We start from the raw sequence: 17,952 nt of genomic DNA, 5'->3' as shown, positions 1-17,952 counted from the left end.
AATTGACCATCACTCCAACACAAGATGGCTGCCCCCATGTGGACACAAGATGGCCGCCACAAGATGGCCAGCTGGGGAGGGCAGTTGGGAGGGACCAGGTCTTCAAGGGAGGGCAGTTGTGGGCGATCAGGCCAGCAGGGGAAGGCACTTAAGGGTGACCAGGCCAGCAAAGGAGGGAAGTTGGGGGTGACCGGGCCTGCAGGGAAGGGCAGTTGGCGGCAATCAGGCTGGCAGGGGAGTGGTTATGGGGTGATCAGGCTGGCAGGCAGAAACGATTAGGGGCAATCAGGAAGGCAGGCAAGCGAGCAGTTGGGAGCCAGCAGTCCTGGATTCTGAGAGGGATGTCCTACCAGGATCGGGCCTAAATGGGCATTCAGAAATCCCTCAAGGGGTCCCTGATTGGAGAGGGTGCAGGCTGGGCTGAGGGACACACCCCCGTGCATGAATTTTGTGCACCGGGCCTCTAGTCCTAAAAAAAAAAAAAAAATGGTAATATGCAAATTAACCATCACTCTGCTATATGAGCCACGCCCACCAGTCAAGCCACGCCCACCAGCCAATCAGGACGAGTATGCAAATTAACCCCATCCAAGATGGCTACAGCCACAGAGAGCAAGGTTTCCCAGGTAACAGAGCAAGCCAAGCTTTCTGATAGCTGTTGCAGGCCTAAGCCTCCACTCAAGCTACAAAGTTTCAATTATAGAAGGTAAACAAACTCAAACAAATGGCGGCAGAATGGAGCTTGAGAGAGCAGGCCAGGGGTGCCAGCGGCAACAGGGGAAGCAAAGCTTTCTGCACACCCTGGCCGGGCTCACCCGCTTAAGGCTACAAAGTTTCAATTGTACAAGGTGAATTAACTGCCACAGAAATGGCTGCCGCCCCGGAGGGAGCAGCAGGCTTGGCTCTGCTCCAGGCTACAAAGTTTCAATTATAGAAGGAAAATAAATTCCAGATACCAGGGCCTCCACTTGGGTTACCAGGGGGCATGGCTGGCCTGCAAACCACCACAGGCCCCTTGCTCAGGCCGCCCCACGCCCCAAGGGAACCCCACCCTGATCTAGGACACCCTTCAGGGCAAACCAGCTGGCCCCCACCCCTGTACCAGGCCTCTATCCTATCTAATAAAAGAGTAATATGCAGATTGACCATCACTCCAACACACAATATATCTGCCCCCATGTGGTCAAAGATCCTGCCCCCATGTGGACACAAGATGGCCACCAGAAGATGGCCAGCAGGAAAGGGCAGTTGGGAGGCACCCGGCCTGCAAGGGAGGGCAGTTGTGAGGGACCAGGCCTGCAAGGGAGGGCAGTTGAGAGGAACCAGGCTTGCAAGGGAGGGTAGTTGGAGGTGATCAACCCTGCAGGAAAGGGCAGTTAGGGGTGACCAGGCTGGCAGAGGAGGGAAGTTGGGGGCAAACAGGTTGGCAGGGGAGCAGTTAAGCATCAACCAGGCTGGCAGCGGAGTGGTTAGGGGGTGATCAGGCTGGCAGGCAGAAGCGGTTAGGGGCAATCAGGAAGGCAGGCAGGCAAGCAGTTGGGAGCCAGCAGTCCTGGATTGTGAGAGAGATGTCCGACTGCCCATCGGGCCTAAACAGGCAGTCGGACATCCCTCCAGGAGTCCCAGATTGAAGAGGGTACAGGCTGGGCTGAGGGACAACCCCCCGCCGTGCACGAATTTCGTGTACCAGGCTTCTAGTATATTAATAAAATGTTTAACTTATATATATATTTTATACCCTAAATTAGTATAAAAACTAAAATAATGTTTATAATTATAGCTGTCCATAATAATTCTAAATTAGATTCTTTCCCTTCATTGAGGGCATAAAAATACAATTCTATAGAATTGAAAGGAACAAAGACATCATAAGACATACAGATCAATGAAATCTAATTCAAGGTCTGCCTTCTTTGTTGGAGAAATAGTTAATTGGTGTGGATTGCAAGATATAAGAAAGGTCTTTATGCCAAAAAATACTTTTATCACTAGGAGGTGGTAAGTGCTATAGAGAAACACAACACACCAATTAAGAGGGATATGATAGAAAGTGGAATGGGGGTGAAGTTAGATAAGAAATCTCTGAGAAAGTGACATTTGAGCAATATCAAGAGGAGGTATGAGAACAAGCTCCAAAAACTCTGGCAAAAAAGGTTTCTGGCTGAGCAGTATTCCACTACATATATAGGGTGGAGCAAAAGTAGCTTTACAAATGTGAGTATGGGAAACACAGAGTTTATTCTTATATTATTATTTACTAGAGGCCCATTGCACGAAATTCATGCACTGGGGGGAGGGGGTGTCCCTCAGCCCAGCCTGCACCCTCTCCAATCTGGGACCCCTCAGGGGATGTCCAACTGCTGGTTTAGGCTCAGTCCCTCTTGCAATCCAGGACCACTGGTTCTTAATCACGCACCTACCTGCCTGCCTGCCTGATCGCCTCTAACCACTCTCCCCTGCCGGCCTGATTGCCCCTAACCACCTCCACCTCAGCCTTGGCCACTGTGGCTTTGTCCAGAAGGACATCTGGAAAGATGTCCAGAAGACATCTGGTCTAATTAGCATTTTACCCTTTTATTAATATAGATTGTATTATTTCCATACAAACATTTCCCCACCCTTTTGTACCACATCATCTTTATCTAATCATCTATCAAAGACACTTTGGTTGTTCCCATGTCTTGTCAAGCCAAGATTTTGAAGAAGACAGAGGAGTGAGCACAATAGTTAGAGCTACTTTTGTCCTGGGTGTGTTTAGAACCGAATAGTGCCTTTGATGGCTTCATAAGGCTAGGGGTCAAAAGTAAGAATCTGTGGTCCACCTAAGGTAGGACTTAGGCTTTCAAAGGACCCCATTCTAGGAAGAAAAGGGGCATTCCTACAAATTGTAGCCTAGCTTTACCTCATTCAAGAATATCTGTCATTGCATTTGGAATAAGATGCAGTTTCAATACTCTAAGCCTGTTATTCTGGAATTAATATACCAGATCAATACTTTTTCAGCCTTAGTGTTTTCTATAGGCTAACTGTAGGCCCCATTTGATTCTCCTGGGCCTTCAGTGGAGACAGTCTTACACTGGCTGTAGGGATTTTAGTTTTTCCCACTTACAAATCTGATGAAGAAGCACAAAAATGATAATCATTTTATTGTACATTTTGCTTTCTGAAAATAAAAATAAAGCTTTATTATTTTTATTTTTATTATAATAAAGATATATTTTACCTCCGGCAGATTGCCATAGTTTCTTCTATTATTTAAAACAACATATTCATTTTAAGAAATATAGAACAGAATACACATATATCACATTAAGTCCAATTTTTCTATCAACTATGTAACTTTAGACAATTCACTTTAAGGTGTTCAGCACATCTTATCTGTAAAATGAAGCAATAAATTCAGCCACTCTATCATTTTTATAAAAATTATGAAATGCCTGCCTTTAGATTGATAGGTATGTGAAAATATATTTTCAGTATTAATTTTATATAATGCTTACACCTTCCCATTTATTCACTAAGTATAAATATTTCTATAATCTAAGTTACTTTACAGGTAAGATGAAATATATATTTAAAGTATGATAATTTATAGAAATGTTTCAAATATTTTAATATGATATTAAATGTCTTTATGGTTTACAATAAATTAATAGGGAAATATTGGATTGATCCAAATCTCGGATGCCCTTCAGATGCCATTGAGGTTTTCTGCAATTTCAGTGCCGGTGGTCAGACATGTTTATCTCCTGTTCCTGTGTCAAAGGTATGTATTGAATTTTAGAATACATGTCGGTAATTGCTCAAAATCAGTGAACAATAATTTTTAAAATTCTGTCACTTTAAATAATTGCAAATTTTATGAATGGAAGCAACATATTGTTCTCTACCATATGTAAGAAAGAAATGTTTTGTTTTTGAAAAATAATCCTAGTTAATCTTGACATTTTGATTGTGTATTTTTATGATTGGTTTCTCTTGACTTACTCTACTTATTATGCTTTAAAAAAAATTTTAATGTGAACCATATGTTTTTATATAGGCACATACATTAGAAAATCCCTAAGCAGCTACAGGGGTTGTAACCAATAATCAGTTCCCTTAAATTTTACTGAAAATTATATTATCACTAGAGGCCCAGTGCATGAATTTGTATATGGGTGGGGTCCCTCGGCCTGGCTGGTGATCAAGGCCTATCAAAGCCATTTCACCCAGTCCCTATTGGGGCAATCGGGGCTGGCAGGCCAGAGAGGGGGGGAGGACTGCGGGAGGTTTGCTGGCCGGTGGGGAGGGGTTGATCGGGGCCAGCAGGCCATGGATAGAGACCGCGGGAGGTTGTCCCGCCACAGGAGATTGGCTGTAGAAGTGCACTGACCACCAGGAGGCAGCTCCTGTGTTGTGCATCTGCCCCTCTGGTCAGTGTGTGTCATAGTGACTGGTTGACCAGTTGTTCGGTCTTCAGTCGTAACAGTCACCTAGGCTTTTATATATGTAGATTACCTAAAATTTTACTGGAAATTATATTATCAATAAAAGAAAAATTTTGCCATAAAACTTGCCTTTTTTGTGTGATTGAGCACAAAATAACCTCCCATAAACATCCATTGACTATTGTTTAAAACATCTTTCAAGTATAATTCTATAAATCAAATGTTTAGAATGCATGAAAGTTATCTTAGTGTCAGGCTGGATGTTATAACAAGCATTCATAAAACCTAAAGCTTAGTTCTACCTATAACATGTTGAAGAAATCAAAACTGCATTTCTTTTTCTGGTTAAACTACCTTAGTATTACCAAGAACTTAGTTCTCATTGACCAAGAATGGATACATGTGCCTATTTGTGTTGTAACCATGAGTTTAAAAGCAGCAACTAAAATATACAGTCTGTTGGTCTCTCCAACTGTTTATTGTTAGACTGCTCTGTCATCTTAAAATATCCCCCTTCATTAACGAGGGTGTTTCACCAGTTCATCTCAATAGGCAATTACCATAAGTAAGCCCAAAGCAGAGGAAGGAAGGATTCTTCCATTTTTAGGAAATTTGTATATCTCTAATGAAGAGTGGCATAATAGTCCTGCTTCCCAAATATTCACATTATCATCTTCACTCCCCTGGATTTAGCCCATAGAAGAAAGGGATGCCGGGGTAATGCAAAGGAGATAGGAGCAGTGCACTTATTTCTGCAAGACTGAATCAGTTCTCCCATCTCTCCTATCCAAGAGCTCACCTAGAGAAAGACTGGGAAGGTAGTGGAAAGCAAAATAGACTTAGAATTATGGACCTGGGTTCTAGTCTCTAGTCTGCTACTAATCTGGAAAATGATACTGTGAGCCACTAGATACTGTTCTAGGTCAATGACAGTTGGCACCTCAGATCCTCATAACAATCCTGCCTTGTCCATTTTATACCCAGCTTAATTAACATGGAGACTAAGGCTTAGGAAGTTTAAATATTTTACAGGTTTGTGATTCTCATCTGTTAAATGAAGGCATTTGAACTACTGAGACTCTAATGTTCCTTATGATGATCCTTTTGTGTTTTCATCCTATGTCCTTACTTTGTCTTTCTTTTCCTGGGGCTTTACTTTTTATGTTGTTGTTTTATTTTTTCCTTCTCTATTGCCTCCTAACTGATATTTTTCTAATTTTATGTTTGGAATTTAATATAAATTCCTCAGTAGGAACCATTTCTATTCACTTACGTTATGAGCACATCTCTACATGGATAGTGCTAAAATAATAATAATAGTAATAATAATATTATGTCTAAAGCTTTAGAAAAATCTACTTCTTTGCCTAAGCCTTGAAAATATATAATTAGACCCTTGCTCCAGTTTTGCCCTCTATTATTCACTTTTTTAGTTAATGCTTGTTCATGCATTCATTCAATAAATATTTATTGATGACTCACTTTATGACTGGAGCTGTGTTAGAGCTGGTATCACAAAGAATATAGGGCTCTCAGTTAAAGTTACTCAACCAAGCTATCATTACAACTTGTAGCTTATCTTTAGAAACTTTAAAAAAAATCCTACAAATGGAAATATAGACAGAATTTATGATTTTTATGAAAAAATTAGTAAAGCATTAATCAACAACAAATTACTAATGCATTTTAGATAGCATTATGAAATCTGTCTTCATTTCTTTTTTTGTCTTGTCTGATAGCTTAGTGGTCTGCTGAAGCCAGCTCAGACTGGCTCTGGAGAGCCTATAGTTAACATCTCTTCCTAACTCCCTGTTCACTGATGCCACCTTGATAGCCTGAAATCAGCCATCCTGGGAGTTCTCACACCATGGAAATCAGACAATGCTATAAATCAGGAATTCCCACCCACCTACCTCTAATCCCCACCCCTGCAAGAGCCAGTGGTTAAGCATTTACCAGCACACCCCTGACTGACATTTAAATGCCAAGAAAAGTAGCTTTCTCAAGGCTATGTTTCAAGGACTTTTCTCAAGTTTCCCCAAACTATACATTTCTCAATTGCCACATCTTATAATATTTATATTGTTTCCATGACATTAGTTGGAGTTTGGAGTTGGAAAAGTCCAGATGAATTTTCTTCATTTACTGAGCTCAGAAGCCACCCAAATCATCACCATTCACTGTCTAAACACTAAAGTGTGGACAAGTGCTCAGACAAGTGGCTCAGGATTGCCTATTGGTTTCAAGGGATGGAATGGCCAGATTTTTGAAGAAAACACTCTACTTGAACCTAAAGTGCTTTCAGATGACTGCAAGGTAAGGGAATGGCACTTTTAGAATTGTTCAATATAACTAACTTAAAATTGATAAAACTATAAAATTAAAATAATGAGAATAAGACTTTAATTACAAACTGCTGATACAGAAGGGTAGCAGGTGTTAATGTTCTGATTTATAACCACCCTATATTTTTCAAAATCAGTCATTTGCTTATGTCAAGTCTTGTCAACTTTAGTCACATCCATTGGTCGTCCATAGATTTTATATGCAAAATAGGTGTTAATACATAAATTTAACTTTTAATTTTTATTTCCTATATGAGACAATTATATCTCAGATAGATAGAGATAGAAGATGAAGTAGATGATAGGTAGATAGATAGATAGATAGATAATAGGGAATATAGATAGATTTCTTTTATATATTTCACCACTGTGCTTCTACATCTCATTACTTCATGAAAAAACAGGTTATAAAAGCAAGGCAGTTTTACTTCGTTTTTTTTTTAGTCTCTATACCTGATATCAAATATGGGCATAACTGCAAATTGGCCCTACCAATCAATATTTGAATTATAGGCCTTTTTACTAAAAATAAATAATGAATGTTATGAAAATTCTATAATCCTATCTAATAAAAGAGTAATATGCAAATTGACCATACCTCCGCTACACCCATAAGCCACACCCAGCAGCCAATCAGGAGCGAGTATGCAAATTAACCCAACCAAGATGGCTGCAGCCACGGAGAGAGCAGGAGGCTTGGGTTTCCCCAGCAATGAAGGAAGCCAAGCTTTCCACCTGCCCCGGCCTGCCTTGGCCTCTGCTTAAGGCTACAAAGTTTCAATTATAGAAGATAAATAAATCCCAGATACCAGGTCCTCCGCTTGGGTCATCGGGGGCGTGACGAGCCTGCAAACCACCACAGGCCCCTCACCCAGGCCACCCCACACCCCAAGGGAACCCCCACCCTGATCTGGAACACCCTTCATGGCAAACCAGCTGGCCCCCACCCATGCACCAGGCCTCTATCCTATCTAATCCTATCTAATAAAAGAATAATATGAAAATTGACCATCACTCCAACACACAAGATGGCTGCCCCCATGTGGTCAAAGATGACTGCCTCCATGTGGACACAAGATGGCTGCCACAAGATGGCCAGCAAGGGAGGGCAGTTGAGAGGGACCAGGTCTGCAAGGGAGGGCAGTTGTGGGCAATCAAGCCAGCAGGGAGGGGCAGTTGGGAGGGACCAGGCCTGCAAGGGAGGGTAGTTGGGGGCGATCAAGCCTGCAGGGGAGGGCAGTTAGGGGTGACCAGGCTGGCAGAGGAGGGAAGTTGAGGGCAACCGGGCCTGCAGGGGAGGGCAGTTAGGGATGACCAGGCCTGCAGGGGAGGGCAGTTAGGGGTGACCAGGCCTGCAGGGGAGGGCAGTTAGGGGCAAACAGGCTGGCAGGGGAGCAGTTAGGCATCAATCAGGCTGGCAGGCAGAAGCGGCTAGAGGCAATCAGGAAGGCAGGCAGGCAAGCAGTTGAGAGCCAGCAGTCCTGGATTGTGAGAGGGATGTCCCAGATTGGAGAGGGTGCAGGCTGGGCTGAGGGACACACACCCCTGTGCACAAATTTCTTGCACCGGGCCTCTAGTTTTAAAATATTTTGCTATAGATCAGATATTGGCAGACCAAATCTAGCCCACCATTTGTTTTTGTAAATAAATATTGTAATACAGTCATACTCCTTTGTTTATTTATTACCTACTAGAGGCCTGGTGCACCATTCGTGCACTGGTGGGTCCCTTGACCTCACCTGCACCTCTCGCAATCCAGGACCCCTTGGGGGATGTCAGATAGCCAGTTTCAGCCCTATCCATGCAGGCCTAATCCAGACAGGAGGGAGCCTGATCCTGTACGTTGAGCGTCTGTTCCCTGGTGGTCAGTGCGCATCATAGCGACCAGTCAACCAGTCGACCAGTCATTTGGTCCTTCGGTTGCTTAGGCTTTTATATATATATTTATATATATATATATATATATATATATATATATACACACACATACATATACACACACACATACTTATATGTATGTATGTATATATATATTTTTTTTATTTTTATTTTTTTTTTAGAGAGAGAGAAAGAGATACCTGTTGTCATACTACAATAGCAGAATTGAGTAAATGCAACAGAACCTACAACATTTATTATTTAGCCCTTTACAAAAGAGTTTGCTGACTCCTGTTACAGAAAATAAAGTTGTCTGCTTTACATACTTATTACTAATGAATTTAAGTGTTCTGTATTGTGTACTGTGAAGCTCATAATTTGATACCTGTGACAATTTCCAGGGAACACTACATTTTCATAACATTTCCAGATAAGTAGTGCATGAGTATTTGAAAAATCATAGACAGTCAGAAGCATATGGCTCATTCTGTATAAGTAAAGAGATCAGTTTTACCAACAAATTCATTTAACTTTTACAATTTTGTCCAGAAACCTTCAGGGACTCACTACTATCTCTGAGTCACAATCCAAACTTATCAGCTCTTTATTCAGCGCTTAGAACAGTCAGTCCCAATCTACATTTCTAGTTTGGGCTTTTACTCGCTTTCTACCCTAAACTATGGCCAAACTGATCTATTCATCATCATCATCATCATCATCATCATCATCATCATCATCATCTCAACAATTCCTCCTTATTGGGGGCTTATTATATGGCAAGTACCATGTATCACATACATTATTTTATTTAATTATAACAGCTTCTTGAATAAATTATTAGTCTCATTTTATAGCTAAGAAAGCAAAGGCAGAGATCATACAGCTAATGCCACACTATACTGGTAGGGATTTTTAATTGAAATCTCATTTAGTCTTCACAACCCTGTGAGGTAGTTTTTTATTATTCCCATTTTATATGTGAAAGAAGTGGTGGTACCTGGCTTTCTATTAATATCTCTTCCAGGACAAAATCTGTGCACTTAACCCCATGTTAGGATTAAGTGCGATCAAGCCAGCAGCAGAGGGCAGTTGGGAGGGACCAGGCCTGCAAGGGAGGGTAGTTGGGGGCAATCAAGCCTGCAGGGGAGGGCAGTTAGGGGTGACCAGGCCGTACAACCACCTTCTATTTTTCCAGTTGTTTTAATTGTTTTGTTTTGTTTTGTTTTGCTCATGTCATTTCCTACTTCTGAATGCCCTCCTCTATCTCTCTAACCAGGTGGAAATTTTAGACATACAAAAAGGCCCATCTTAAATTCTGAATTCGTGAAGCTTTCCCTGACCACTTGGAAATGAGGAATTTCCAAGCGGTCAGGAAATGAGGAATTTAGTTCTCATTGTACATTATTTATACTGCACTTACTATGTATGGTCTTGTATTATGGCTATTTGTTTATATTTTTCCTCTTACCACCTAGATTTATAAACTGGTAAAATTCAGAAGCCAGACTAATTTATTCATCTTTATATTTCTCAAGCACTGTAAGAAAATAGAGGATCACATCTTATTCAACTGTCAAATATACTTAGTGTTCAATAAATATTGTTTAAAAGATTTAATAAGTTAAATCTGTCAATATCTTACATACCAAACTCTAATTCTAGGTATCACATCTAGCATATATGACTTTAGTAATTTACCTTCTGTAAGCTTCAATTGCCTTAAGTTAAATAATCTCTAAAGTTCCTGCAAATTTTAAAATTTATATCATGATAATTTGGTGAATAAGTAAGTGAATAAACTCCTGAATAAAAAGTTTCACTAAACTAGACAATTGTGTTTCTCTATTTTGTTTTATTGGATCTTAATTATAGGCTATTTAATGTTATCTTTTTGTTCAATAATAGAATTTATCAGAAACCAAAGAGCATACAGTAATAAGAAAAACAGAAAGTCCTAGAAGGAAGAGAGGAAAGAAACTATATGAATAGTAACCACAGAATTGGGGAGTGAGGAGCAGAAATCTAAGTGATAATTTAACAGAATTATAATTTACTCCTGAATGAAACAATTCTGGTTATTTTCTGCCTAAAATTCAAAAGGGTTGAGATAACTCATTTCCTTTCATTCAAGAAAAATGCCCATCCTAAAGAATTAGTCCCAAATAAAGGAACACAGACAAGATACATATTAATTATATTAGAAATAGTGCAGCCTTCTATTTTATATCTGGTTTAATGATTCACAAACAACAGAAGCAGAAGGCTAACCTTAGCCTCTCAGACTGGAAAATCAGAATACACCATGTAATTTAGAGAAAGGAACAAGTCCATGTTTTCAATTATTCATAGTAACTGTACTATTTATTGAGCATTTTGTGCCAGGCAATGTTCTATACACTTTGTATTTATTATCTCTAATCCTTAAAATAAGCCTACATTGTCTATGAAAAATGCTGTCTGCTGAGAATGACTTCTAAAGAAACAATTACATATTAAAGCATTTTGTTGTTTTACAGATTCAAGATGGCAGCTGGCATAAGGCAAAATTCCTTTTTCACACCCAGGACCCTAATCAACTTCCAGTAATTGAAGTACAAAAACTTCCTCATCTCAAAGCTGAACGAAAGTACTACATTGAAAGCAGTGCTGTGTGCTTTCTCTAAGGTCTTTGAATTAGTTCTGAATTCATGCTGTTGGCCAGGTAATTGCTGTAGAGGGGAAATATAGACAGAAAGATCCTATCATTATGAAATGCATGGAATAAAGCATTGGCTAAATCATAAAGAATCTCAGGAAGAAAAGGTTTTCTCCTAAAATGGAGAAAAGTCATTCTTTAAAGGACTATAATTGATAAAGTATTTAATTCTTTTAAAAATTATATTGATCTGAGCTTTCTTAGAGAATTCCCTAGAACTGAAGATTTATAAACATGGAATTCTTCAGGGTATCCTGTATTTTTTGACTGAGAGCAAAGTACCCATTAGACAGCTGGAGGTGCAGAGCACTATGGAGCAATACTGGCTAATGCTCCCAAATGTGCAATGCTTCTGTCTAAAATTATAAACCACAGTGTAATATGTCTTATTTTCCCAAATACTAAGCTGTATTCAGGTCCCCAATGGGCATATACATCTTAGCCGGTGGTACACTACCTCTTACGTGTTCCTTTTTTGTGTTGCTTGGTGCTCTTTCTAAAACAAGGTGCTTGTGGCTTTCGTAGACGAGTTTATTTCTATGTCTTTGTCATTCTTTAAGAGTATATGTACTGGTTACATCAAGATTTGTTTTGGTTGTTAGTACTTATTTTAATTTGTTTGATCACATACTTAACAACAAGGAAAACATTATTTATGTGAAGTCTTTGTTCTATTTTAAAATTCTCTTTGTGGATAGGAATCAAAGCCAGTACATTGTAACCTGTGCTTATCACAAGAGAATTGGGAGGTTTCTTTTGTTCTTGTTTTATTTTTTAGTTGTTGTAAAAAATTGTTATAGGCCAGCTACATCCAGTAGTAGGTTTGGGTTAGATTTTGGGGGTTGTGATATACTATTTTTAAAAACCCATGATCATCTGGAATGATACTTTATGTATATATATTTTGTAAAGTTTTAATTCAGCAAATCTTTTGAAATTGCTGCTGTTTTAAATTATAAAAACTTTATATTTCTGCTTTATAGAAATTATATATTTTGTAGTATTCATTGATTTTCTTTTACTGTTCTTAAGTTTAATGTGTTGGGACCTAAAAGAATTCAACTTACTAGTCTTTAAAGCAACATCCAGGAAAAAGAAACACAGTCTTTTGCCATTTAAAATAGACTCAGCCAATTTAGACTTTCCTTGTTGGCAGAGAAATGTTAGTTCAGTATTAAAAGAAAAATATTATGCCTTTGGTATATAGAAAAGCTTGTACATACGTTATAAGCATACCTTTAGCCACAGCAAACCACAATTACCTATCTATAATAAAAATGTGCTTTAAATCTTTTTTGGTGATATTTGTTTGTCTTCTTTTGTTGCTATATCCTTATATTATGTATGATAGCACCTCTGGCGTAGCCCTTCTATACAATATATGTTACACTATTAGAAAGTATGTGCTACAGCCTAGCCGGCATGGCTCAGTGGTTGAGCATCGACCTATGAACCAGGAGGTGACAGTTTGATTCCTGGTCAGGGCACATGCCCAGATTGCAAGCTTGATCCTCAGTGTGGAGCATGCAGGAGGAAGCCATCAATGATTCTCTCTCATCATTGATGTTTCTCTCTCTCTCTCCCTCTCCCTTCCTCTCTGAAATCAATAAAATTATGTTTTAAAAAAGTATCTGTGGAAAAAAAACAACCAAGATGGTGGCATAGTTAAACACCTAAACTGCAGCCTCACACAACAATTTCAAAAATACAACTAAAAGACAAAATGGACATCATCCAGAACCACAGGAAAATCAGAGGAGCTGTAAAAGCCTGAGGTACAGAGACACGGGCGCGTGCATGCAAAGAGGACGGAGCTAGAGAGGACAGGGCAGCTGAGTGCCTGGCTGGCATTCTCTAGCAGGAAGGAGATAAAAGCTCCACACTGTGCTGAACCCCAGCTCTGACTGCACTGAACCCCAGTTCTGGGCGAGACCCTGGGGACCCAGGCTCATACTGGGGGAATCTGGGCTGTAAGGCGGAAACTCAGGGGAGCGGTGAAAGGCAGAGCTCCGGAGGCGCACACGTGAATGCGCGCAGAGGACGGACTGTTGACTGTGCCACTGAATTGCCCTAGCGGGAAGGAGACAAAAGCTCTGGACTGCGCTGAACCTCAGTTCCGACTGCACTGAACCCCAGTCCCGGGCGAGAATCTGGGAATCCAGATTCATTGGGGGAGAGACTAGACTGTTTGGCAGCGGGCGAAACTCCAGGGCGCCTTTCTCTCAAAGGTGCTTGCAGCTAGTACTGAGGTACACTGAGGGACACTGAGACCCAGGAACCTCATAGGGCGGGGCTGACGGGAAGCCAAGGCTGTAGGCTCTACCCTGAAACTCCACCCCATCCAAGCTGAGCACAGAGGCTTTTACAATTTTGCAAGTCTAGTCGAATAAGGCTGTCTCCCGGCGTAGACACAGCTGATCCTCACAGCCAATTGGCCTGGAGGTCAACTCCTCCCACTGATACCAACAACAATCAAGACTTAACTACAACAAGGCTGTACCCACAGTCCACAAAGGGGTGCACCAAGAGTGTCCACCTCAGGGAACTGGGGAGGCTGAGCCACTGGCCCATATAGGACAACTAGCACACAAAGCTACCCTACAAACTCAGGGAAGCAGCAAAAATGCAGAGACAAAGAAACAGATCAAAAACCAAAGAAATGGAGGAAAACAAATGACTGGAGATAGAGTTCAAAACCACGGTTATAAGGTTTTTCAAGAATTTCCTAGAACAGGCCGATAAATTTAGCGAGACCCTCGAGGATATGAGAGAGACCCTCGAGGATATGGAAAATGACCAACTAGAAATTAAACATACACTGACTGAAATAAAAAATATTATATAGACACCCAACAGCAAACTAGAGGAACGCAAGAATCAAGTCAAAGATTTGAAATACAAAGAAGCAAAAATCACTCAACTGGAAAAGCTAAAAGAAAAAAGCATCCAAAAATTTGAAGATAGTGTAAGAAGCCTCTGGGACAACTTTAAGCGTACCAACATCAGAATTATGGGGGTGCCAGAAGAAGAAAGAGAGCAAGATACTGAAAACCTATTTGAAGAAATAATGACTGAAAACTTCCCCCACCTGGTGAAAGAAATAGACTTACAAGTCCAGGAAGCACACAGAACCCCAAACAAAAGGAATCCAAAGAGGATCACACCAAGACACATCATAATTAAAATGCCAAGATCAAAAGTCAAAGAGAGAATATTAAAATCAGCAAGAGAAAAACAGTCAATTACCTACAAGGGAGCATCCATACGATTGTCAGCTGATTTCTCAACAGAAACTATGCAGGCCAGATAGGAGTGGCAAGAAATAGTCAAAGTGATGAATAGCAAGAACCTACAAACAAGGGTACTCTACCCAGCCAAGCTGACATTCAGAATTGAAGGTCAGCTAAAGAGCTTCACAGATAAGAAAAAGCTAAAGGAGTTCATCAACACTAAACCAGTATTATATGAAATGCTGAAAGGTATTCTCTAAGAAGAGGAAGAAGAAGAAAAAGGTAAAGATAAAAATTATGAACAACAAATACTTATCTATCAACAAGTGAATCTAAAAATCAATGAATTAAAAATCTGATGTACAGAATAAACTGGTGAATATAATAGAATCAGGGGCATAGAAAGGGAGTGGACTGACAACTCTCAGGGATAAAGGGGTGTGGGGGGTGCAGGAAGAGACTGGACAAAAATTGTATACCTATGGATGAGGACAGTGGCGGGGAGGTAAGGGAAGAGGTGGGATGGGAACCAGGTGTAGGGGAGCTATGGGGGAAAAAAGAGGAACAACTGTAATAATCTGAACAATAAAGATTTATTAAATTAAAAATTATAAAAAATAAAATAAAGTGCCTTAGCCAGTTTGGCTCACTGGATAATCATTGACCTACAGACTGAAGGGTCCCAGGTTCAATTCTGGTCAAGGACACATGCCTGGGTTTCGGGCTCCATCACCAGTGGGGGGTGTGCAAGAGGCAGCTGCTTAGTGATTCTTTCCCATCATTGATGTTTCTGTCTGTCTCTCCCTCTCTTTTCCTCTCTGAAATCAATAAAAATATATTTTAAAATAAATAAATAAAATGTTGTACATGTAAAAAAAAAAAAGTATCGGTTACATACCTGTAAAAGGATTAATAGGGCCTGGTTCCTATTTGTACAAAATGTAGTTATGGAACTGAAATAGACTCATATATGGTCAATTGATTTTCAACAAGGGTGCGAATACCATTTAATGAGAAAAGAACAGGTTTTTTAAACAAATGCTCCTGGGAAAACAGATTCCAACATGCAAAAGATTGAAATTGAACCCTTACCTTAAATCATATCTAAAAATAACTCAAAATGGATCAAAGTCCTAAGTGTAAGAGCTAAAACTATGAAACTCTTAGAAGAAGGTATAGGGAAAAGGCTTCATGACATTGGATTTGTCAACGACTTCTTAGAGATGACATCAAAAACACAGTAAACAACAACAAAAAAAGGGTAAAGCTTCACACATTAAAAGCTTTTGTTCATCAAAGGACACTATCAAGAGAGAGAAAGACATCCCAAAGATGGGAGAAAATATTGTCAACTCATATATCTAATAAGGGATTAACATATATAATATAAAAAGAACTACAACTCATAAAAACAAAAGTAGCCCAATTAAAAAATGGGCAAAGAACTTGACATTTCTATAAAGCATATATATAAAAGGCCATCAAATGAAAAGATGCTCAATTTCACTAGTCATTAGGAAAATGCAAATCAAAACCATAATGGCATACTACTTTATACACATGAGGATAGCTGTTATCCAAAAAAAAGAGTGAAAATTACAACTGTTAGTGAAGATGTGGAGAAATTGGAACCTTGTATCTTGCTGGTAGGAATATAAAATGGTGCAGACACTGGAGAAAACAATTTGGCAGTTTGTCAAATTTAAACATAGAATTACCATATGATCCAGAAATTCTACTTCATTTATATATACCCAAAAGAATTTAAAAAGAAAAAAGGACTCAGATATTTGTACACCTGTGTTTAAAGAGGTATTACTCAGAATAGCCAAAAGGTGAAAACAGCCCAAATGTGCACCAAGAGATGAAGTGATAAACAGATGTGGTGTGTACATAGAATGGAACATTGATGTAACTTGAAAACATGTTGTGTTAAGTAAGCCATATAAAAAAGGACAAATATTGAATAATTCTATGTATTTGAAGTACCATGGATAAATACTTTAGAGACAGAAAATACAATAGAGGCAATAAGAGACTGAATGAGATGGGATTAGGGAATTATTTTTTAACTAGAGGCATGAAATTTGTGCACAGGGGGGGTTCCCCTTAGCCCAGTCTGCACCATCTCCAATCCAGGACCCCTCAGGGGACGTCTGACTGCCAGTTTAGGCCTGATCCCTGGGCCTAAACTGGCAGTCGGACATCCTCTCACAATCCGGGACTGCTGGCTCCTAACTGAGCACCTGCCTGCCTGCCTGATTACCCCTAACTGTGCCCACTGCCAGCCTGATCACCCCTAACTGCCCCCCCCCTGCTGGCCTGGTTGCCCCTTATTGCCCCCCCACACTGGCCTGGTCACCCCCAGCTTCCCCCCTCTGCCGGCCCTAACTGCCCCCCTACCAGCCTGGTCACCCCTCACTGCCCCCCACCACCAGCCTGGTCACCTCCAACTGCCCCCCTGCCAGCCTGGTCACCCACAACTGCTCCCCGCACTGGCCTGGTCACCCCACACAGCCTGCTGTTCAGTCGTTTGGTCATCCCTCACTAACCCCCCCTGCCAGCCTTGTTGCCCCACGCAGCCTGCTATTCGGTCGTTTGTCCAGTTGTTTCAGTCATGACGGCCCCTGGATTTTTATATATTAGGATGCCTACAGAGTTTCTGTTTGGGCTGATGACAAAGTTCTGGAGATGGATGGTAATGATGGTTTCACAACAATAAGAATGTACTTACTCTGACTGTCCTATATACTTTAAATGTACCTTCTGTTCCCCCCCCCAAAAAAAAAAACCAACTTATTTCAGAGACATAAATGATTTTCCTAGATATACTTAAGAAATGTATATATATAATAGAAACGCCATGCTTTATATTTTAGTGTTCCTAAAATATTAAATTTAAAGCATATTTTAATCAACTTAAATATAGGCAGTATAGAATAGTAGTTGAGTGCTCAGAGGAGTAGCTGTGTGACTTTGGGTTATATTTTATATTCATTATTGCCTCAGTTTCTTCATTGTAAAATGGAGATAATAAAAGTTCAAGAAGAAAATGGCGGCCATATAGACAGACAGATTGTGCACCTTAACAAATTAGACACAATTGAGGAGATAGTTTTCAACAAGGAAGGGCAGAGGACACCTGGAGAATGGTAGGAATGGGGATCTGGGCTGGAGAGGGACATCAGGCCACCTGGCAAGAGCTCAAGGTAGAAGGAAGCTGCATTGCAACAAAGCCTCATCCCTTGGCAACAGGAGTAACACCCAACTGTGAAAAGGAAAAGGCACAGGGCTGCTGCCGCCCTGGGAATCTACACCTAAGACCACAGCTGTGAAAGCTGAATCCTGAAAGGCGGCTTGGAGCAGCCCAGAGA

At 40.3% G+C, this 17,952-nt stretch overlaps 1 protein-coding gene across 1 annotated transcript in view; it reads left to right on the top strand.

Moving 5' to 3' along the window:
* Positions 1-11,440, top strand: part of COL24A1 (collagen type XXIV alpha 1 chain) — a 318,617-nt gene extending 307,177 nt beyond the window's left edge. The window contains exons 58-60 of the mRNA XM_054721397.1: positions 3,657-3,766; positions 6,531-6,746; positions 11,170-11,440. Of these exons, the coding sequence (XP_054577372.1) occupies positions 3,657-3,766; positions 6,531-6,746; positions 11,170-11,316 (473 nt within the window). The 3' untranslated portion in view covers positions 11,317-11,440. The remainder of the gene's footprint in view (positions 1-3,656; positions 3,767-6,530; positions 6,747-11,169) is intronic.
* The last annotated feature ends 6,512 nt before the right edge of the window (positions 11,441-17,952 follow it).

Source organism: Eptesicus fuscus, chromosome 9 (assembly GCF_027574615.1).
Source record: "Eptesicus fuscus isolate TK198812 chromosome 9, DD_ASM_mEF_20220401, whole genome shotgun sequence".
In the NCBI taxonomy this organism is placed as follows: Eukaryota; Metazoa; Chordata; class Mammalia; order Chiroptera; family Vespertilionidae; genus Eptesicus; species Eptesicus fuscus.
Note: the sequence above shows the minus strand (reverse complement) of the source record. Positions and strands in the feature narration are given on the sequence as shown.